General features: G+C 44.9%; 1 protein-coding gene across 4 annotated transcripts in view; it reads right to left on the bottom strand.

Annotated features, from left to right (window-relative positions):
• Positions 1-1,236: 1,236 nt before the first annotated feature.
• The window catches only part of LOC118114773 (probable E3 ubiquitin-protein ligase HECTD4), a 36,209-nt gene continuing 15,865 nt past the window's right edge, over positions 1,237-21,580 (bottom strand). For 2 of the 4 annotated variants that reach the window (XM_047341133.1, XM_047341134.1), the window contains exons 30-76: positions 21,268-21,403; positions 21,040-21,184; positions 20,779-20,945; positions 20,499-20,645; positions 20,220-20,404; positions 19,922-20,075; positions 19,548-19,828; positions 19,239-19,425; positions 19,058-19,139; positions 18,750-18,952; positions 18,519-18,654; positions 18,157-18,339; positions 17,814-17,978; positions 17,551-17,720; positions 17,141-17,256; positions 16,920-17,023; positions 16,502-16,663; positions 16,206-16,354; positions 15,999-16,078; positions 15,578-15,741; positions 15,255-15,492; positions 14,998-15,134; positions 14,775-14,901; positions 14,084-14,221; positions 13,842-13,978; positions 13,592-13,752; positions 13,329-13,510; positions 13,031-13,236; positions 12,807-12,937; positions 12,501-12,706; positions 12,214-12,393; positions 10,410-11,803; positions 10,109-10,316; positions 9,793-10,016; positions 9,546-9,691; positions 9,351-9,454; positions 8,889-9,126; positions 7,915-8,105; positions 7,680-7,826; positions 7,442-7,561; positions 7,190-7,345; positions 6,973-7,076; positions 6,490-6,711; positions 6,217-6,383; positions 5,894-6,089; positions 3,935-4,157; positions 1,237-3,415 (exon numbers count right to left, since the gene is read on the bottom strand). In XM_047341133.1, the coding sequence (XP_047197089.1) occupies positions 3,279-3,415; positions 3,935-4,157; positions 5,894-6,089; positions 6,217-6,383; positions 6,490-6,711; positions 6,973-7,076; positions 7,190-7,345; positions 7,442-7,561; positions 7,680-7,826; positions 7,915-8,105; positions 8,889-9,126; positions 9,351-9,454; positions 9,546-9,691; positions 9,793-10,016; positions 10,109-10,316; positions 10,410-11,803; positions 12,214-12,393; positions 12,501-12,706; positions 12,807-12,937; positions 13,031-13,236; positions 13,329-13,510; positions 13,592-13,752; positions 13,842-13,978; positions 14,084-14,221; positions 14,775-14,901; positions 14,998-15,134; positions 15,255-15,492; positions 15,578-15,741; positions 15,999-16,078; positions 16,206-16,354; positions 16,502-16,663; positions 16,920-17,023; positions 17,141-17,256; positions 17,551-17,720; positions 17,814-17,978; positions 18,157-18,339; positions 18,519-18,654; positions 18,750-18,952; positions 19,058-19,139; positions 19,239-19,425; positions 19,548-19,828; positions 19,922-20,075; positions 20,220-20,404; positions 20,499-20,645; positions 20,779-20,945; positions 21,040-21,184; positions 21,268-21,403 (8,936 nt within the window). In that variant the 3' untranslated portion in view covers positions 1,237-3,278. The remainder of the gene's footprint in view (positions 3,416-3,934; positions 4,158-5,893; positions 6,090-6,216; positions 6,384-6,489; positions 6,712-6,972; positions 7,077-7,189; positions 7,346-7,441; positions 7,562-7,679; positions 7,827-7,914; positions 8,106-8,888; positions 9,127-9,350; positions 9,455-9,545; positions 9,692-9,792; positions 10,017-10,108; positions 10,317-10,409; positions 11,804-12,213; positions 12,394-12,500; positions 12,707-12,806; positions 12,938-13,030; positions 13,237-13,328; positions 13,511-13,591; positions 13,753-13,841; positions 13,979-14,083; positions 14,222-14,774; positions 14,902-14,997; positions 15,135-15,254; positions 15,493-15,577; positions 15,742-15,998; positions 16,079-16,205; positions 16,355-16,501; positions 16,664-16,919; positions 17,024-17,140; positions 17,257-17,550; positions 17,721-17,813; positions 17,979-18,156; positions 18,340-18,518; positions 18,655-18,749; positions 18,953-19,057; positions 19,140-19,238; positions 19,426-19,547; positions 19,829-19,921; positions 20,076-20,219; positions 20,405-20,498; positions 20,646-20,778; positions 20,946-21,039; positions 21,185-21,267; positions 21,404-21,580) is intronic. The other 2 variants (XM_035165412.2, XM_047341135.1) reach the window with 1 other exon arrangement.

The following is a 21,580-nucleotide window of genomic DNA, read 5'->3' as shown; positions in this document are numbered from 1 at the left end:
CGTCAGAATTAGATCTGTGAGCAGCTCGGATCATTTGTGTACAACAGAGAGGAATCACAAAATTTCAAATGTATCCTCTAACTTTATATACAGCGGGTGACAGTCAACACAGACAGCTTGTTTCCTCTCCACCAAGAGAGATCCTTACATCACACAGTCGTGTGCTCCAGCAGGTCACATGGCCACTCTGCTGTAAAGATCTGTAGGTCAGGGAAGAAGATTTATGTGTCTGTAGTAGATTTTGCACAACCATAGCGGATGTCCCCACACCTTTTGCTGGACTTCCAAGCTCTTGATTGGCCGGGCTGTCACAGGGATGTGGCACTTTTCGTGGCTGCACATTGGTCGGCGGGTCATTAACATGTGGGGCGTAGGGCCCTTATGTCAGAAAGAAAAGAGAGGGGACAGCTGTATGTATGGGACACATGACTGCTCCCTTTGAAAAACACCCGTGTCAACATGCTGGAGACATTCCTGAAATAACAACACGCTAATGGTCTAGACATGGTGTTAAAAATGAGAAACCTTGCTCTAAATATGAGGCTTTAAACTGATATATATATATAACAAGAAGAAGTAGAATTATACAAATTATAATAAAAACCACTTTACAGGGTTAGGGTTTTTGCTACCCATCCTATAGCTGGAGGAGCCACACACCCATAGGCCAGTTATTGGTTTTAATGTGGCTGATCTGTATTTACGTTTATTATACATATATATTACATTTTCATCCGATTTTTGCTATAGAAACTGTTTCAACATCGCTTCTGCATTTGCATACGATTCCCTTTGCATGTGGCACATAATGTAGCTGAAGGTATAGTGTGACTGAGTTGAGGAGCATGACTGGAGATCCGGCTGGAACTGGCCTGGTCCGGCACTTGCCCCTTTGAAAAGGCGTCTGCTTTACAGCCCAGTGACGTAACCAGAGCTGGTAACTGGGCCTTATATGAAGAGCATGTCCTAACGCAGACAAAAACAACTGTCACGGCAATCATTCATCATGATCACCAGTCTGTATTGTCTGTGTGGACAAGTGACGGGAAGGTACACGAGGTCATGTCAAATGTCACATGACTCCTTTTTAGGGCAGGAGGAAATAAATCAGCTCCAGAAACTTATTTTCTCAACTTCTCTGGATGTTTATCAGTTATATCTGATTAAAAACAGAAACATCCTGCAAGTGTCTGGGTCAAAAATGTAAAATACATAAAGCAGAACAGTCGAACAGTGTTTGTACATGAAGACATTTTCTTTATTGTGACACAGAAATCTCAAATGCCATTTGATTCTTTACATCTGTATAATCCATTTTAGATATGTTACGTTTCTGATGTGCAGAGGTAAGACAGTAAAATTTAAGTTAATGCAACCATAAATAATTGTAATAAATATCAAGTAAATGTACAGCACACGTTTTCGCAACACCTCTTTGAATGGATATGTCCTTTTTTTTCTAACTTTATCTACTCCCCCAGAGGAGGAGGAGGAGGAAGCAGAGGAGAGCGTCCCCGTTAGCAGCGGTATATCACCCTTCAAAAGAACTGAACCAAATCCAAAACTCGCAAGCAGTTAAAACGATCCAGTGGGCGTCCAGTCGTCATGTCTGTTGTTTTTCAGTTCTATCCAAGTAAAATGGCAATTTCACTCACACAAGAAACATGTTTCACCATGAGTAGAAGAATTGAATCCATCTGAGTACAAGACAAAAAGGTGATAAGATTACTGGTATTTTCCAAAAGTTCATAAAAAATAACAACACAACAAACTGGATATCCAACAGACATCACCGAGTTTGCTCATTTTTAGAATCTTTTTCTTGCAGGAGTAGTGCAAACCGAAAATCATAAGGTGAAGTGAATTAGCAAGTAATAAAAACTGCAATCAAACATAACTTCAGACTATTTACATTTTTTCTCTATTTCATTTTTTACAAAGCTAAATGTTTGATTATGGATAAAATAAAAATAAAAAACAGCAGAATCCTGTTCATCGTTCATCAAAGACTATGAAAAGGCAGAACTCAAGATGACGCACCGCCCCTTCCCCAGTGTTGTAGATTGTGTATGTTGGGGCAACAGGGGGAGTGGGGGGGGATCTGTTGCACATTCAGTAGCAGTTTCACACAAACAATGTTGGAGAGCAGCTCATGAGAGCATCATCCTCTTCTCCAGTTTCACAAACCTGAAACGTAAGTTTATCAGAACCAGCAGGCCTCTCCGACTGTCAGCTGACCTGCCATGTGTCCGCAGCTACTTGGAAATCGAAAAATCAAAGAGCAATCCCATTAACTAATAGATGAATATGACTTTTTAAAATATGATAAATACCCTCTCTTCTGAGACTTGAATAAAATGTATTCCGTTTATATTAGGCATAAGTTAGTTTGTCCTTTAGCAGTCATATTTTTAAAACAGGCAGTAAACTACATAATATCCTGTACAGCACTCGTTCACATCTTCTGCCTGCTCGTAGCTCACGTGGTCTAAATCAGGCAGCATCACACATTGTCCTCTTGTCTGGTAGTAGTCGTACCTCTGTTTAAAATAACTCAGTGGAAGTTGTTCAGGGATTTTCTTTTCACTCACACAACCAGCGTCCCCCTCTAGAAGAGAGGCTCCTACCGTACAGCAAAGGCATGTTTCAGAAAAATCAGCCCCGCAGAGGGGAGACCGAGGGAGGCAGCTGGGTTAAGCATGAGGAGAGTAACAGGTTTGTTGCCTTTAACGTCACAACTCAGAGTAGAGATAGTTTAGCTGAGAACAGATTCTGGAGTTCAGTAGTCATGAATTGAAGAAGTTGCAGCTGTAAAGATGAACTTTGTAAAGTTGTTGTATTCGCAGGAACCCTTTGGTTAAAGTGAAGGGAAAAGGCGAACATTACATTTAAATGGTGTCACAGTCGTTTCACTTCACTGCCATCCACAAATTCAGTGCATCCAGAACAGACACTGGTTATAAGTGTCAGTGCTAATTCAGATTATCTTCCCTGAATTCCTCAAAAAAAAAAAAAATACATCCAACACAATCATGAAGCATTTGTGTAAACGGCAATAAAAAAAAAAAAGCAGGGATAAACATGCAAAGCATTAATAGCCTAACCTGAAGTAAATGTTAAATGTGTGGTGTTGTTGGAGCAGCTGAGCATAAAGGATCGTGGTCTGTCTCAGAGGAAGGTCCAGGGGTGTGGGGAAGGAAGCAGGGGTCAAAATAAGTGGGTGGGGGGCAAGGGGGCAGGTATATACGCTTGGGAAACGTGGGAGTTGTCGAGTCGTCTTAGCCGCTGAGAGGGTCCTCGCGGTAGTGGATGGCGTATCGTAGTTTCTCCAGCATCACGTCCAAGGAAGAGTACTGGGGCAGTTTCACCATGAACATACAGGTCTCCACGCGAATGTAGCGCGAGTCCGGCTGACCTGGAGAGCACAAACACACAGGGAGCTGGATTACAACCAAATCAACTAGTGCTCAGTCTCGTTGTGTATGTTTCTCACCTAAGCTTTTCATTGTCCTGCAGATGGCCAGTGAGTTGTTGTTTAGCTTTTTTAGCAATAAAAGCCTTGTCTAGGTGATAAAAGTGAGTATCTTATCTGCAGTAAACCCTTATAACCCTTATAAATAAGGACTAAGGAAACTCAGGACAATCACACTTCTGTGTATGAGAACATCACATGTAGGAAATGTAACAGTGTGTCCTCCTGCATGGGCAAGCACACTTTATCACTATGATTCACTCTTACTAATTCAGAAAAGGCGGTCGAGCTGCAGTAAACAACATGTTCAAAGTGTGTCTTAGGCTGCAAGACAAGACGAGCTGCATTGATAATCAATATCAGTAGTTTCTGCCCTGATGAACATCACTAAGACGGACTTCACACTAAGATATCATCCCTTATGTCCAATCACAGCGCTGTTGAGGCCGTGTCAGCCGTTACCTGCAGCACCGTCAGGAGGTGCAATCTTCATGGGGTACGGCGGAACGTGAGCAGTGTCAGGGCCCCCGTCCTTGCAGGGGCAGGTGAATGGGATGCGCTCCTGGTTGCACGCAAACTTGATGAACTTGCAGAGCTCCTCCTGAGTGAACATCTCCAGGGCGGTCCAGAAGAACTCGATGTGCTGGTCCGTCTCCATCAGACCCACCTGATACATGGTGTGAGCCTGCAAAGGGAAAGAAGCGTTGGGTGCACTGAGATCAGATTATAAAAATATCAAGTGTTTTCTCATCTCACAGGTCTGAGACAAACACGTCTGACTGAAGAAATGTTTAATCCCTATATAACAAATCCCTCCAATTTACTTAAGCTGTTTTCAGTACTTAAGTCTGGGCATTTTTCTTAAATTGGGGCTGTATGTGACAATGCAAAAAGTCAGTTGCTCCAGAAATTTTCCATAACCTTTCCTGCTAGCCTGCAGCTAAAATGTCCAGAAGTTAGGCTATGTGAGAAAACAGCAGGAAAAAGTCCAGATAATTCATAGCAAGCAGGCTTGTTCATATGATGGCTGCAAAACTGGAAGAAAACTAATTCTAAGGAAAAGGACATGGACACAGATGTCTGAAAACAGCTGTACAATATCTATCATATATTAACAGTTAAATCTACAAGACCTTCATTAATGTGTGTTGTGTGGTTGGCCCAGAGCAGGGGTCTCATTTATCACCGTTGCGTACGCACAAAACGGGGCCTGAAACGTGCGTACGCCACTTCTCACGCAAACGTTGGGATTTATAAAAACAAACTTACCGGGAAAATGTGCGTATTTCCACGCAAACTCTGACCCATGCGTACGAACGTTTTGGAGACGGGAAAGTGGCGGTGCAGACGTGAGGTGGTGAACTGAAGCCGGATTATTGATCCAATTCATCATTTACATTAAAACCAACAGCTTAGTTTTGCTCGCGCTACATTTCTGTTCCACACGAACCTTTTAATTTAAAAATATATAAAACAACTTACAGCAAATTACGTTTAGATTCCATTTAACAGTGGAGTTACGGAGCCGAGTCATTAATAGGTTTTAATAATATCTTCTAACACTGTGCGTGTATCATCAGATCACTGCAGTGAACGGGACTGAGCCATCAGACGCACAGAGCGCACAGAAGATCACTTACAAGAAATGAAGAAACTTTCCAAATAATATCCCAGAGTGGAGGTGAGGATCCACTGATGTGAGGGAATCGGTCCGATGCTCTAAATCAATAAATACTGCCGTGACACTGGTGCGGGGTTCTGCGTGATGTGTGCATGCGAATGGAAGGATGAGGAGGAAGCGAGGGTTCAGCGATGTCTGATCAGCTGATATAGATTCTGTGATCTTTTTTTTACTTCAGGCTCCGTTGCTTCTATCGTCGTCTTCACTCTCACACATTGTATTATCCACAGCAGCGGCAGAGTATCAGTGTATTTTCTTTATTAGTGACATCACTGCTGTCCCATAAAATCGCTCTTCACCTCCACCTCACTAACAAACACCTCGATGTCAGTGTCAGAAAGTTTCGCTTCCTCTTCTCATCGCTTGATGCCGTGACTCCGTCATGACTCGCCGTGGAAACCCATTGGTCAGCAGCATAATTTAATATTCATGCCGTGCTTTGCATTGACCATTTATGGTTGAAAGTGGGCGTGTAGAGGGCGGAGTTTGAGGCAGATCCACGTACGAACGTTTCCAGGTGGACTGTGATTTATAAAGCGAACATTGCGTTCAGGTGTGCGTGCGCACGGTTTTATAAATCGGAATTTCCTTTGGCGTACGCCATTTCCGGCTTTTAGGCGTACGTACACTTTTAGTATGAATCCTACGCACTGTTTGATAAATGAGACCCCAGGTCTGTATCATACATGGGGGGAGTTATAATGTAGCATAAACAGATTTCAGATAAAAGTAAGCTTTACCTTGAGGAACTCCAGGTTGATGTAAGGCAAGCCGCAAGTACGCAGCTCGATCTCTAGGGGGCTGAGCATAGTGAGCAGCTGCAGGGGAATGATGGAGGCCAGCCCTGCACTCACTGCTGTCATACACTCAATGTTCTGCAGCTCCCTGAGACGAAGGCTCCGCACCGCCCGCGCATACACATCCTTATTCTCCCAGCTAACACGCACATGAAGAAGAATACAACACATCCAGAGTGAACACAGACCAATGTACAAGGGTTTGTGGGTAAACCCAGTTCTATATCAACACAGACATGAAAATCAGCTGAACAGGTTTCATGTACCTGACAGTGAGTCTGCGACCTCCCTGACAAAGCTCCACCTCCTCGCCAGTCATAGTGATGTAGGTGAAGGTGCAGCAGGGCCTGCTGGGAGAGTCCGGACTTTCTCCTGAGTGGTGCTGGGAGGAGATCTCTGCACACAGGCCCTCCAGCTCCGTCTCGTCACTCACCTGCAGAGTTTAAGAGCAAATGAAATCAAGTTGTCATGGCAGCAGGGAAAGGAGCCTAACATCAAAAAGCAACGATGCAGAAGACATCAAGGGAGCTTCCCCTTACATTTTCAAACTTTTTGACGTAGTTGAATGTGAGAACGTCAGCGTCTTGCAGGTCCTGCTCTGGGTCCAGGGGCTCGCCCACCAGACCCTTCCAAAAAGAGCCAAGTAGGTCAAGAGGAAGTGGCACGTCTGCACGGATGGCTATGCCCAGAAGTTGACCAAAGAAGTGCAACAACTGTTCCTCTGCATAGCTTATAGGGCAGGGAGTCAGTATGTACTTGCCCTGAGGAGGACAAAAACACAATCATAACTCATACTACACTGTCGGTGATTAACTTTGTTGTGGCAGATAAGCTTCTTAGAAAGACTGTTGTTTGGATTGTGATATTCACAGAACTCTCCAAACTCCAAACATTTAATGGTTAAGAGGAAACTATAAGATTACAGTATCGCGCCAATCCACACAGCATATATCTTGTTTTGAAGAAAAAAGGTTTGTAAGCCAGGACAAACTGAAAACATGTCAGATACTAAAAGACGTTACCTTGTTACGGTTTGCTGCAGCACTGGGGCAGGGGAGCAGCAAAGAGAGGGCAGAGCTCTGTAACTCCTTACACACCTGCCACAGGAAGTGTCTGAAGGAGCCACCTAGAGACACAGATCCATAAAAGCATCAGTCGGGTTTGTAATAGAAACATTATCTTGACAACTAAGAAACTGTCAGGTGGTGCAGAAGAAAGATGTGAAGGAGAAATTCTAACTTGTGCCATGAACTTCCTCTCCAGTGAAGCGGATGTTGAAGGCATAGGTTGGGTCGCCTCCGCTGGCCAGTTTCACACAAAGCTGGGACGACGGCACGCATGACAGCTGGCGTGCAGCCTGACAGAAATACGTGTTCTCTGATGATCTGATCTCACCTGAAGGACAAACACCAGAGACACAGAGAATGTTTGCATGAACCAGTACGAGTGGTATGAAAATGTAAAAGATAAACAGGCAAAAGGAACAACTACCTCCCACTATCTCTAGAGGGTCCAGTGTAATCTCTGGAGCGGCGTGGTCAGCTGTTCGCTGTACTGTGGCATTTAGTACCCTGTTCATTACTGTGACCTTAGTGTCGTAGAAGATAAGACCTAAGAGGACAAAAGAAGTTTGTGTTGTTTTAGGTCAATACACTGATACTGTCACACATCACAACAATGGCACACATAGTAACTTAGCCTTCTAGACCTGTGCTGAGATCCTGCTCACCTTTGGCCTCACACAGCAATGCTGCAATGCTGTTCTGATAGGTGCTAGTTTGTCTTAGCTCTACCAGCGGCAGGAAGAAAGTCTCCAGGGAGTTGTTGAGGGACTGCAGGAGAGCGAAACGCAGACGCAGGCTCTCCACAGGCACGTCTGAAAACACACAAACAGATAAATATATAGCAGACAAAACAACGAGTGAGAGTGTGGGCATGATTTACTGCACAGGACGGTTTCTTACTGAGCAGGCAGGCCACACGGGGATCAGCAGTGTCACTGGTGTCCAAGTAGACTTCATGGGGGTGTAGTCTGGCTGGTGTGATGGCCAGGTGACGGCACAGCCTGTTGATGTACTGGACCAACGCCACATCCATTTCCAAGCTCCACTTCCTACAAGCCTTCTGGGCGTGACGCGTGTCTATACAGGTGCATCTGTTACAGAAGACAGCTGCTGTTAAACACAGATCTCTTACTCTTAGACATGTATACCCTCTAGAAAGTGAAAGAGAGTGTTTTTATGAGAACATAATTATATATATCTATCTTGTTAAGACGATCAGGATTTGGGTGAAAACATAAGCAAAATACAAAAATCAACTGCATTAGTTTACTTTGAGTACACTGCCATCTTAAAGTTTGTTAAGCCTCCTGTTGATATTCTCTCTCACTCTGCTCTGATCCAGCACATTCTGGTTTGGTTACTTGTCCCTGAGTTTATCCTTCTGCTTTGCTTTGCATTTGACATACAGCTTTTTCACTTATGCACATCATACAAAACTAAATGAACTGATTTACAAATCACATAATTTGAATACTTAATTTGATCATCTAATTTGGTTTAATAAAGCATGCTGTAAATGTTTATCATGGTGATGTCTACCTTTTTGTTCTGACCTCTTGAGCCAGGTCATTACAAATAACACAGCCATTAAATCTGACAAATCAAATATTACCATTTCCTTATAGCAGTGTAATTTCTTTCAGGCATAAAATATACTATATACACTGCAGTTGTTGTAGACTGCTGACAACAATTTAAAATCATATTGACAATTTGTCTCACAAGTGACCATTTACTTATTGTTATTAATTACTTATAAACCTAATTTAAGTTTTAAAAAAGGACAAAAGTTTTTGTTTTGAGTTTCCAGAGAGCCTGTTTGTGTACGACAGTATCTGGGTTACAGCAATCTGAGTGCTGGTTGACATTCTCACCTTTCAAAGTGGAGGTCATAACCACAAGCCAAAATTGCCCTCCAGACGCTGCGGATGTCCTGCTTAGCCCGGTCAACAGCAAATTTATGGAAGCCTTCCAGTGTCAGGTACTTCTCCTCTGGGACTGAAGGAAATACGGTGGTATGTGAGGCATGTTCACGGCTCCGGGTTCCAAAACAAGACTCTATTCTTGTTGGGTAGTAAAGCATCATAGTTTCTAAAAATGTAACCTCAACTACTGTAAAAAAAAAAAAAGAGGACACAATGGATTTGATGTCCAGTGATATTAAAACAAAGATAGTAGCAGAAAATTCAGACTTTTCTTCTGTTATTAAACCCTATTTTAAGCAACAACAAAACTTGAACCTTTGCTGAGAACATATTGTAAACACTACTTGTTAACCCCACCATCAAACCATCCATCCACTAACATATTCTGTGATGTGTGTGATGACTACCAACCTTCAGTTTTCTTAGCAGGAGATTTCTCCACATCTTTCTCATCAGGTCTGCATTTCTCAGGAGATTTGGGCTTGAGGACGGTTTTCTTCTCACTCAGTGCCGTCCTGACAGATGCAAGAGACCAGGAAATTAAAATGAATTACTGTGTGTAAATAAGTGCTTCCTTTCTAAAGTGTTGTGTAGTAAATGACTCACCTGACACTGTTGAGCACAGACTTTTCCTTGGTGGGAGGTTTGGTGATGGGCCTCTTGGTGCTCACCACTTTGCCTTGATGCTGCTCTTTTCCAGCTTTACTGTATTTGTTCTTATTGGGCTTGGGGGTACCATACTTTCTGAGAATCTGAATAAGAACCAAATTATTGTGACACACATAAATGCACATGTAGTATTAACAATGTGATCATGCAATCCATCCACTACTGTACACCTTTTGTTCTGTACCTGTGTTAGTTGATCTTCGAGTACTTTCTTGGGAGGTCGGACATTAGTGAAGAAAGTATGCAGGAGGTTTCCAGGCGTCTGAGCGTTGATCTGCTCTTTGCTGAGATAAATGTCAGACACTTTCACTGGCTTGGCCGGTGTGAGGCTGAGCATCTGCTCCGAGTGCACGCAGCTCTTAAAGATATCTGTGAGGACATCTCGCGCTCCAAGGACAAGCTTCTCACCTTGAAATGAGGTCACAGATCATTTAAGATGTTAAACTGCCAGAATAAATGTCACAGAAGCAGAAAATATCTGATCAGAGTCAAACACCAACCTCTGACGGATTTGTCCAGGAAGTAGTCTTCAAGGGCGGAGCTTCCCTGTGTGTCAAACAGGCTTTGGTTAACGCTGGAGGCTGTGAGGATCTCCTCATTGGTCAACTCCATTAGCTCCTCTTCACCTTCCAGACTGGACAATCCTATCAAGTCACTGCTGTTGAAGAGACTGGCACGGATTTTTTCCACTTTGGCCCGAGACCGAACCTATAACCCACAGAAGAAACATCGGCATATTTACCCAGAACAAAACAAAACTCAAACAGCCAGGATTCATTATTGTGCTCTTAATTATCCCACCTCAATGACAGCATAGCCCTTGATGGGCCGAGCCATGACGGCGTTGCTCTCCAGTGAGGTGACTGTGTGCACAGAGCCCCCATCTGACACCGACGGTGTATCTGCGTTGTCGAGAGGCTCCCCCAAACTGCCGAGACTCCCCAGGCTTCCTGTACTACACAGGGAGGTATCGAGACTCTCCTGACTAGAAACAGTCTGGGGGTCTTGGGGGCCTTGCTGCGGGTAAGTAACAGCCGAACCTGCAGCAGCAGGAGTCAGAGGTTGGACAGCCTCCTGATCGACTGAGAGTTCACTGGCAGTGCGGGAGACTCCCTGAGAGGAGCTGCAGATGGACGTCTGGCTGGTGGAAGCCGAGGCGCTCACACTTAAAGCTGGAGTGGCGCTGCTGGAGCTGTCGGGACTCTCAGGACCTCCGTTGTTGGGGAAAGGGCGCTCCGGTTCAGGGCCTGCTTTGCCATCCTGAGGGCTACAAACCCCAGCTCCAGCTTTGGGCTTCTTGGGGTCCTCTTCCTGCAGAGGGATGAAGACTTCATCTTTGAAGAGCCCTCCATGTGCGTTGCAAGCCCTGCGGATAGCATTTCGAACCACGGCCTCCTCCAGGTGCGTGGGGATACCTGAGAGCACCAGCAGGCGACTGTGGGCAGTGGGGCCCACCAGAGCCTGGCAGGCATCGGTCACTGCATCACTGGTGACACTTAAACCCTGAGGGTCCTTATTGGCAAGATGTCGTAGGATCATGAGGAGCGTGAGGCAGCGATGGAACCACAGCATGTCCTCAGGTTTACTGCCCGCCATGTTCAGCAGCGCACTGTCACTCTCTGACAACCGCGTACCTCCGCTCCCACGTTTCCCAGAGACTGCTGCTGCCACCGCAGCTGCTGCTCTCTCGCGCTTCATCTTTACCTTCTTGCGTTTGGATAGTAGACTGGGGCTCTGTGGCGTCTGACCTGGGGACGATGATGAGGACGAGGAAGAGTCACTGAGGTTAGGGGCGCTGGTAGAGGACAGGGCTCCCACTGAAGTGCCACCAACGTTGAGAGGAAGCGTCACCTCTGCGACAGCCAGACACACCTCCATCAGAGCGTGGAAGTAGGTGGAGAAGCGGCTCTGCTCTGCCCCCAGAGCCAATGCAATGCCTCCAGATGAGGAGCCCCCTGCTCCAGCCCCTCCAGCAGACCATCCCTGAGTCTCCCTGTCATAGAGCTTCCGCAGTTCTGTCTGCAGGGCCATGAGCACTGCGAGGCAGGGGTTAAGCAGCAGAGCGATGGAGCTGGAAAGACCAGCCGGGCTCTTCCTCTGCTCCAAGTGGTGGATCTTCCGCAAAACTTCAGCCAACAAGTGAAAGGTGAGTTCTTTGATGGAGGGAGCCAGATCAGTAGTCCAAAGCACACCACCTAAAACAATAACAACAATGACATAGAAAACACTGAAAGTTGTGATTCTGGAACACCTTAATGTATATTTGATGTAACTCACAAGCTTTCAAAATTCTTCAATAATTTATGGAGGTAGCAGCTAAGAATAATCAATATGTAGGTTGTGGAGTTATGTTCGAGCAAGGACTTGGTAACGTATCTCTATGTTTTTACTTCTGTGCTTTTTTAACATTTAGGAGATGTTAATTACAATGTTATTAAAATTCCAAACCAATAATTTAAGATTTAAAAGTTTAAATCCACTTTTGTGTCTGATGGAATGGTTATAGAATAGGATTTCACTATGGTTATATTCTTATAACCAACTACACTAACAGGTTAATAGGTTAGACTTGTTAAATGTGGTAATAATGATGTGTTCAACCTACCTAGTAGTTCTACCACCTGCAGCAGCACAGACGAGGGCACGGTGTCCAGCTCATCCTCTGACTGATCAGTGCTGTCTCCCAGCTTCCACGTCAACAGCTGTTCAGCAAACGCCATGGCCAGAGGAAACTCCAGTGGCAAGGAGTGCAGCACCAGCACAGCACCAGGAGGGGGCGACACCCCTGTAATCAAGAACATGGGATATTTAATTTATTTGAATCCTGTCAGTAGAGTATTTTTTATGACAATTAAAGCAGCCTGTATGAATTTCCTTTTTGGAGTTACTCACCGAGTTTGATGTGCACCTTATCAGCGGGTATGATAACAGAGGGGTATTGATTGGTGGTGGGAGGGGGAGTAAGGCCTGTGTTGGTAGGTGAGGCATCCAGAGGATAACACACAGCCTCCATCAGATTTAGCTGGCCATTTCTGCGCACTTTGTGACCCTGCCCATACAGCATGACTCGAGCCCAGGGAGCCTTGTACAAGCTTGAGCTAATGGAGTGAAAAAGGTAAGAGAGAAATAAAAAAATTTGGATTGCAAGAAATCCATTTTCATAAAAAATTGCTGAGGTGATGAAGCAAAGTCACTCACTCTTTGCGGCAGCCTAGCTGGCTCTCCTTGCAGGAGACGATCACAAATGCAGCACCTGGAAAGCTGACATCCATGCTGACCTTTGACTCTGTCACAGGAAACTCCTCAGATGTAAACTGCTCTGGAGCATTCTGTCAAAATGAACAAATATATAAAAGGACTTTAGTGTCTTTACAAAGTGGTATAAGGTTTATTAAATCAGGGAATTGATTAGCAGAGCTGACCTGGAGGAAACAGCAGATTTGCTTTGTGAGCTCCAGTAAGCTTTCCTCTCCTTGATGCAAGGCACGGGTGATGGCCACCGTCAACCACTCCCGGATGGGCTGAGCGTTCCCCTGATAGAACAGGTCTGTGGGAGAGCAGCTTTGGCCCTGGAGGTTATGAAGCAATGACTGGGCCAGGAGGATAGAACTAGAACTAATAGTGCCATCTGCAGGAAGAACAACATCACAGCATTTAGCACAGAAACAGAACAGAACAACTACATCACAATGAGAAATCCAATTCATACTTTACACTCACCAGGGAGGGGTGGAGCCAGCAGCTGATTGGACAGAAGCTGCAGGTGTTCCAAGGTGATGTCACGGATGGCAGGTATGTGGAAGAGACGGGTGAAGGTGTGGGGACTCTTGGGGGCAAAGATGTTGAGCAAGGCCATGCGGCAGTATAACCGAGCCAGTGCACTCTCACAGCGAAGAAGCTCCCTGAAGCAAAGTAGGAAGTTAGATGTGATTCGAAGCACTGGTGTAGGAATATGAATCATCCTCATTAAGTCCATACGTTACCTATGAATCTGAATGTTGCTACTGTCTAGTGACACTAAGCCGTTGGCCGCAGTGCGTCGAGATCCAGCAGGCGGGCGCTCCAGCATCTCAATAGGATACCAGTACCTCACCAGCACCCCCTCACTGCGCAGATAGGTCTCCACCTGCACAAGTTCATTCACCTAAAAAAAACACAAACACATGAATGGAAACAAGTTTCTTCACTGATTAAAGTAACAGAGGGTAGTGAAGCATCCAGTACTGTACTTACAGAGTCCACATCCAGCACCACCCCATGCAAACCAAATGTCTTCAACATCCCCCGGATGGCAAACTTCGGCAGAGCTGTTCCCCCGGTCGTGCTGTTGGTGTTGTTGCTGTCTGGGCAGCGGATCACTACCGTCAAGCCTGTGTTCAAAAAGCAAGTTATTATGAATGGTTTTAATGCAGCTCATACAATATTCCCCAAGGTAAGATAATTTCAGCTTCTACAGTAATGAAGGCGAGTTGAACCTTTGCGAACTTTGTCAATCGTGAACTTGTTGGCCTCATCCTTGATGTCTTCAATGGTCGGGAGATAGAGGTCACGAGGGATTCCACCGTTCTCTTCATACAGGAACTCCACGGTCTGTCTCGCAATGTCCACCATGCCTGTTTCCAATGAAACAAGCCACAGAGATAAACAATGTTAAAGCTTTTTAAGTTTAACCTGTATTAACACAATTTGGGGAAAAATTCCGAAGTCAACTTGAATATAAAATATGCATCGACTCAGACTGGATATGGCATTCATTAAATAAAAGAGCCTTTTAACTTCTATCAGTTCATTTCATGTCATATTTAAAACTGTGCCCGTCTATATAATGTATTAGTGCACTGTCATTATTATTAATAAACAGTAGAAAGCATTTCAACAGTACAAGCGTGACTCTGAAAATGGTGCCAACATGAAGTGGAAGTCCAAAATAAAGTACACAGGATGGAAACTGACAAGTTTTTCATCTTTCTATATTTTCAATTTCTATTCAATAAACGTTCTGTCCCATCATATAATAGTTGCTGATGGCAACCCACTCAGGATTAGAGTCAGACACAAAATGCTCTCACAATCTTTTTAGAAACCTTTTTAGTTTATGGATCTACTGAGCAGTTAATTCCTTGACTTAGTCATTAATGATAACAATGAAATTCTTTCATTCTTTACCCAGCTGCAGAGCTCCTTTGATTTGGTCCAGGCCAGATTTCCTCTCGGCCTCGTTACGGAACCTCCTACGAATGGTAGGAAACACTTTGGTCTCCCAGGCCTTGACCAGCAGGGCATAGTGGTCCTCCTAATGTCAAACCCAAAGCAGAATAATTAATAAAACATACAAGCACACAATGTCTTCTGGACACGGCGTGGAGAAGCGGGGACAGTCTTTACTCACCCTTGGGACATCGTCATCATCCTCGTCGTCACTCTCATCATCTGCTATAGGTGGAGGATGTGGGTCAGGCCCAGAGGTGACGAGGTTCTCATAGCTCAGCTCAATCTTGTAATGGCACGACAGGTCACTGTTGTACTCTGTACCAACAGGGAAAGACCAAGAGAAAATACAAATTTACCACAATAAACAATGATAAACGAGTGTAAAAAGTGAAATGCATATTTTTATTCAAACTGAGATGAAGATGATTGACATACGTTGTTGGGGAACGGCGACAGCAGCGATCCGACAAGGCGGTCCATGGGAGCCAGAGTCTGATGTAACACTTGCACCTGCGTCGTTATCGCTGTCTGAAGCCATGGCAAAGGGCAGTGCTTCAAAATTTGCACTTATTTCCTCTGCAAGGTCGACACACAAGTCGGCCGCATTTCTGTGTGCTTGCCCCTCTGCGTACGCAAACGGCCGGCTCCCAAAGTTGGCACGGATCCTTGAGTTCTACAAAACAGCAACAGTGAAGGCAAATTTTACAAGAGCTCAACAACAAAGGCTTTCAAAGTCATTTTAGTCAGCAGAAACTCACCTTCTTTTGAATGTGCACCAGGGGCCACATCCCGCCAGCTACATCATCAAGGATGGGGCTGAGCCTCTGGCCACAGTAGGTAAAGTAGACCCTGCCTTTAGGGGCCTGACCAGGGGGTGGAGGCGTGCCCTCAGAGCGCTCCCAGCCTATTCCAGCCACGTCACCTATGTTAATGCACACGTAAGATCACATCTCAAATATGACACTAACATACTTAAAAACATACCAACACTGGATATTGCTTGAAATGAAAACAGTATATGCTAAGGTTGTGTTGAAAAAGCAGCCAGTTAAGATACAATGGTCTTAAGGAGTTTCGCTAAAATCCATAACACACAGTACATTGAAGAGTTGACTTAATCAAACAACAGAGAAAGCCGAAAATGTAAATGTGGAAAAATCTATTTATCCCCAGTCTCACCAGGAAGTAGAGCCACATCCAGCCTAACACTCTTCCACTGCAGCAGACTGGAGCCATTGTAATGCACTGCCCTACCATTACTGACACACACACACAGACAGGAGACAGACGCACAGAGATGGAACAACACAAAAGAGAAGAAAGCAGTCAGCACTCAGGTCAGAAACAGAGCAGTGAAGAAGAGATTGAATGTGCAGCTGAACATACTTATGAAACAGACATGTGCCGACTGGATTGGTCCATGCTCCGTCTCTCTTCTCTGCCTCAGTGGCAAATCCAAAGGACACAATCGGACCACTGTCCTCCTCAGAGTCTCCATAGGAGACAATTTCTATCTCCCAGTAAAAAGATGGGGCCTTCAGGGACAAAGAGAAGTAAATGAAAGAGTGTAGAGCGAAAGAAATATGATTGATTTAATTGGACTAATGACTAACTAACGAATGTTCAAACAAACATATGGAAATACCAATGCAGTACTGTGCATATTATTGTAATGTGAGCACCTGAATTGGAACAGCAGAGGTGGCGTAGATGAATGTGCCTCTAGGAAGACCTCCTCCAGCACTTGGATCAGCCAAGAAGGTGACAGAAGTCAGACGGGACGAGAACATGCACGCACGGACTGGAGGGAACACTCTGGACGGACACCAGGTGATCTCCTTGGGCTGGTGAGGCAAACGCATCAAAAGGAAAAGGACTGTTAAGTACATTAAAATGTTACTGAAGGTTTTCAAATTTATTATGAGTTAAGGCTTGTAGACAAAAAAGTCTACAATAAGATTTTTTCAACCTCCCTCCAAGATAAATGTGTATTTTCTGCTGCATACAGTCCATGTATGTTAAATGATGGGGGGGATTTCTCTTATGCAAGAATTAAAGTAATAAAAACTAAAACTTTTCTATAAACTTGTTAACTCCCACCTGGCGTCTGTCTGTCTGTAGTGGTGGAGGCGGTGGTCGAGCACAGTCCCGGTACAGCATTCTCACTCTTTCACACTGAGCCTCAACCATGCCAAGACGCTCTCCTGCACAAGACGACAGAAATGTGTCACACACACACACGCTACTGCCTAAAGTGTAGGGTGTTACAGACTCAGTACATTTTTATAAATGATTACAGATTTGTGTGAATAAATGCTCACCAGGGCTGCATTCCTGCGCAACCAAGTTGAGAACCTCAACAGCTGCAGGACACTGCTGAATGAACTCTTCACAGAAGGAGCTGTCCTCTAGGAGCTGTGCCATCACCAGACATGCCCTGGGGGGAAAAAATGGGAACCTTGTGAAATTTGTATAATCTCTGGTTTTGTGGTTTTTTTTAAAGCACTTTTAACATGATTACATCACATTGACAGAGTTACATTTTCAAAGGGTTTCAATACAGCAGATTAAAAACAACACAACTCAACCTTAAACCTGGAACTAGTGAGGATTAGAGAAGTCTTCTCAAAATAGGAACAGAGTTCTCCTTACAAAACTGAACTTAATTTAATATGGATTCAATGAAATCTGCCACTTTGTCAAGGAATTAATTAAACCATTGTCAACTGACCTGGTTCTTATTTCAGCCAACAAGCGCACTGCAGCCATTACTGGGCTGGAGCCATCTCCTGTAGCTGGTAGAGAGGTGTGAATGGAGAGACTGCCCTCCTGTGGCAGAAGCATGGACTGCACTGCTTGCACCACCTTTTCAGTGATAGAGAGCTTATAGAGGGGCAGAGCCTGTTGGGGGTGAGTTAAGGTATAAAGAGAGACGCAGGTGAGTTTCAGGAAGCTGTGCAAAACAAGGACCGAGACTGATGTCTGAATTCTTACCTCAGATCTTGGAGTGCAGAGGCGTGATATGGGGACTGTCAGGATGTCTGAGGCTTTACAAGCTCTCCTGTACTCGCAAGAAGGAAACTTGACTGTAGCGATGCCCTCCTGCTCATTTATGGACATAACTATGCCCACGCTGCCCAGCACTCCCTTACCTACCACCTGCACAGCAGAGGAAACAGAGGAAATGTGACAGCAGTTAACAATTAACTGCTTTCAATAAAAAAAATTAAAAAAAAGAGGTACATGTTGACTTATTTACAATGCAAATTACAGCCTGTATAATATACTGTAAGCATAGCATTTTCACTTTTTTACAATTGTATCTCCTTTAACTAACCTGGACCTCAGAGCCGATCTTTATAGTTTCTTTGAAGCCTCCAAGGGCACAAAGAGCAGCTACAGCCTGTCTGCCAATAGCCTGCAGTTTAGCCAGTTTCCTGCCGCTGCTGCTGCCATTTTCCAGAATACTTTCAGCGTACTTCCCCAGTTGAGGGATAAACATTAGCGCCCGGGAGAGCACCTACCAAAACACCACAAGGAAAAAGCATTATGGTTTCGGCAAACAGCTTCATAAACTATCAACCTAAATATAGATTATTATAATGAACCTGTGGTAACATTTATAATATTTATAAATAAAGTTTATTATTGTTATTATATATTCATTGCTATGAAGGTAGAAACGGGACAATCATTTACTTTTTCAGCAGTGCTTGTCCAGATCTGAGCAGTGTTGGACTCAGGAGCAGTGAGCAGACTGTGCAGCAGAGCAATCACCTCGGCGGCCATACTGTTGGCAACATGGCCACTGATGAATGGCCTGACAGGGTCGGACCTATTGAAGGCAGGTTTAATGAAGAGACGTTACAAACACAATACAGACTGATGTTGTCACATGTTGAACAAAATATGTCAGCTCTCAAACAGTACCTGGCCAGCTCAGCGTTCCTGTCCCGACAAACAGCAGTCTGAGCAGTTTTCTTCTTGTCACCAGTGGTGATGCCTCCAGCAGCCTCCTGGACCAGCGTCTCCACAGGTGGACCAACGCTCACGATCAGACCAGACTGGGCCCACTTGTTCGCCTTTCTAAGGGCAGCAGATGCCTCCTCTGTGATCACCTCGCAGTTTCCACTCTAGGGGCGGATTCACATAGTATGGAGGTAAGAAAAGATGACAGTAACACAAATTTCCATAGGGAGAACATACACTACATTTTTAGTCTTATCACCAGCTTTTACCTTTGTCATGTCTCTGTCCATCTTTACCACCTTTTCCATGTTTGCTCCAGTGCCAAGCCGAAAGGGACGTCCCTCTGAGCTGCTGCATTTCAAAGACATTGGAAGAACATTTGTGTCAGAGAAGCAGAGATTGGGCTTGCTGCTTTGAAGTAAAAACAACAATATTAGGGGCAAACCTTACCTGAGCAGTGGTTGTAGAACCTCATGGGAAGACTGGTCCTCTCTCTTGTGGATAAAGATTGAAAGCTTGCCGTCAACAGCCTCTCCCTCCTCCCCAACCTCGTCAGACTTCAGAGCTCCCTTGGAACTGGCTCGGGACAGAGATGTGTCCGGCTCAGAGGAGCTGGGAGAGAGCAGGGTCTGACAGCCTGGTGAAGAGGGAATATAGCAAGTATAGGAATGATCAGGAGAAAGCAACTTGTTTATCCAGTTTAGCAGATTCCCTATCACACACACATATATTTAGTACTCTGAAGGAAAAGAGACAAACCTGGTACTACATAGTCTGCTAGCTTGGCTAACAGCAAGGCAGCAATGCGTGAGGCAGGGTCACTTGCATCTTGCTGCTCAGCATCTAGCGTGTTAATAGAGTAGCTCCACGAGGGCAGGGCCACGTTACCACAGTCCTCCACACTCATGAGAGGCAGGGCAGCTCGGCATAGCTGCAGGATGATAAGTACCAGCTTTGGAGAGGGTCTCTGATCCAGTAGCAAAGACAAGAGCTTAGAAACACAGGCTGGCTGACTGAGGATAGCTTTTCCTATGTGGCTCCTGAAACACAAAACACAGGAACGTGCATTTTATGAATATACACAAATATACACACATACATGATATACACACGTACAGGACATAAAGCTTTACCTGGAAAGGTCATTGAGCAGACTGAGCACATCCTGTAAGGCATCATTGCCAGCTGCCTGATTTCCACAGCACTCTGTGGCTCTGGCCAGGTGATTGGTCAGCAGGCTGGACACCTGCCGTGCCAGACCAGAGTGCACAGCATCTGTAGACCCGCCTTTGAAGAAGAAAAAAAAACCATTACAACAAACAACTAATCATTTAATTTGATGGTGTAAAAAAGCCTCAACACCTTAAAGTGCCCTCATTCAAAGGGTACAACACTGGTGATTGTTCACACATGCTAAGTAACTTTTCTTACCTTCCACCTTCTCCCACTCAATACATCGGTTGGCCAGCACCTGGAAAGCAGCCCAAGCCATGGTGGCCACCTTCTGCTTTTTGGTCTGCTTCTCATTTGAGCTACATTCCCTCTGACCACTTAAACTACACAGACTGTCCATGAGCTGGACCAGGCCACTCCGAACCAGGCACTGCTCCTCGCTCCTATGACGACATGGACGATAAGTGAGGGTTAACAATCTGAGGGTCTAGCAATACTGGAATAATAAACGAGACAATGCAAGGTGGATTCTCTTGCCTGGTGTAGGGGATTGTGCAAAGTAAGCCAATACTGTTGGCACACGCGAGGGGATAGCGAGCACATAGTGACACTACAGACGTCATGGTCTCCCCAAAGGCTTCCTGCACCTGCTCAACCATTCCACCACAGGTCAGCTCCTCAATCCTGCACAGAGGAAACAGAAACAACCAAACACTGTTATTCTGTGCCATTTAATTTTTTATCATTTATATAATATGAGGGACAGAATCCTTTGTGTAGGTTCAGATTTTAATTGTGGTTCAGCCTCTCCTCTTACCTTGGGCCACCTTGCAGTACCATAGTGACAGGCCCCACCAGGTGGGTGACACCACCTACTCTAACAGCTGCAGTGAGCAACTCCCTCATATGAACCAGTGCCTGCTTCCGTGTACTGCCACGTCTCCAGCGTGTCTGTGCAGCAGACAGGAAACTGCTGCTTGACACCTACGGACATGACAGATATAAAATTATAGAATCCACCTGCTGATTCTCATGCAGCTCTGACAACAAACAACCGGGTGTTGAGTCAGAAACCTACAGATTGATCAGGTGTTGTCCCGATAAAGGCAAAGAGCTGTCCCAGCAGCACACTGTATGTTGGCTTGTCTCGGCTGTCCTCTATAGCCAGAGACTGCAGCAGAGTAAATGAGGTGCTGCGATGACTGGTGGGGTGATGTCGCCTCCTATAGATAGAAAAAAAAGAAAAGGAATAAATTCCGCCATTCCTATGATTTTCTACTATTAAATCCATCAAACCAACACAGACCTTTGTGAAGCGTGTGTAAACTCCAAGTCTTGATTAGCAATCATCTCCAAGTCAGAGGGTGCTGACATGCTGCGCAGGAACACTGGCTGCTTCACCAACGGGATCACTGTCTTGGCATCTGACACCGACTTAGAGGCTGAGGTAAGAATGAGAGCGATTAGGAGAAAATCGAACTGGTCTCCCATCTCTAATGTCTCTGGGTAACAAACACTTGTAAATCATGCAGGAATTAATAACGGACAACTCATTCACCAAAGAAACAGAGTAAACGTGTTTACAGAATTTCATTAAGTCTCCCGTGTGAGTTACATAA

Source organism: Hippoglossus stenolepis, chromosome 9 (assembly GCF_022539355.2).
Source record: "Hippoglossus stenolepis isolate QCI-W04-F060 chromosome 9, HSTE1.2, whole genome shotgun sequence".
Classification (NCBI taxonomy): Eukaryota; Metazoa; Chordata; class Actinopteri; order Pleuronectiformes; family Pleuronectidae; genus Hippoglossus; species Hippoglossus stenolepis.
The sequence above is the reverse complement of the archived record's forward strand: the minus strand, read 5'-3'. Positions and strand labels throughout refer to the sequence as shown.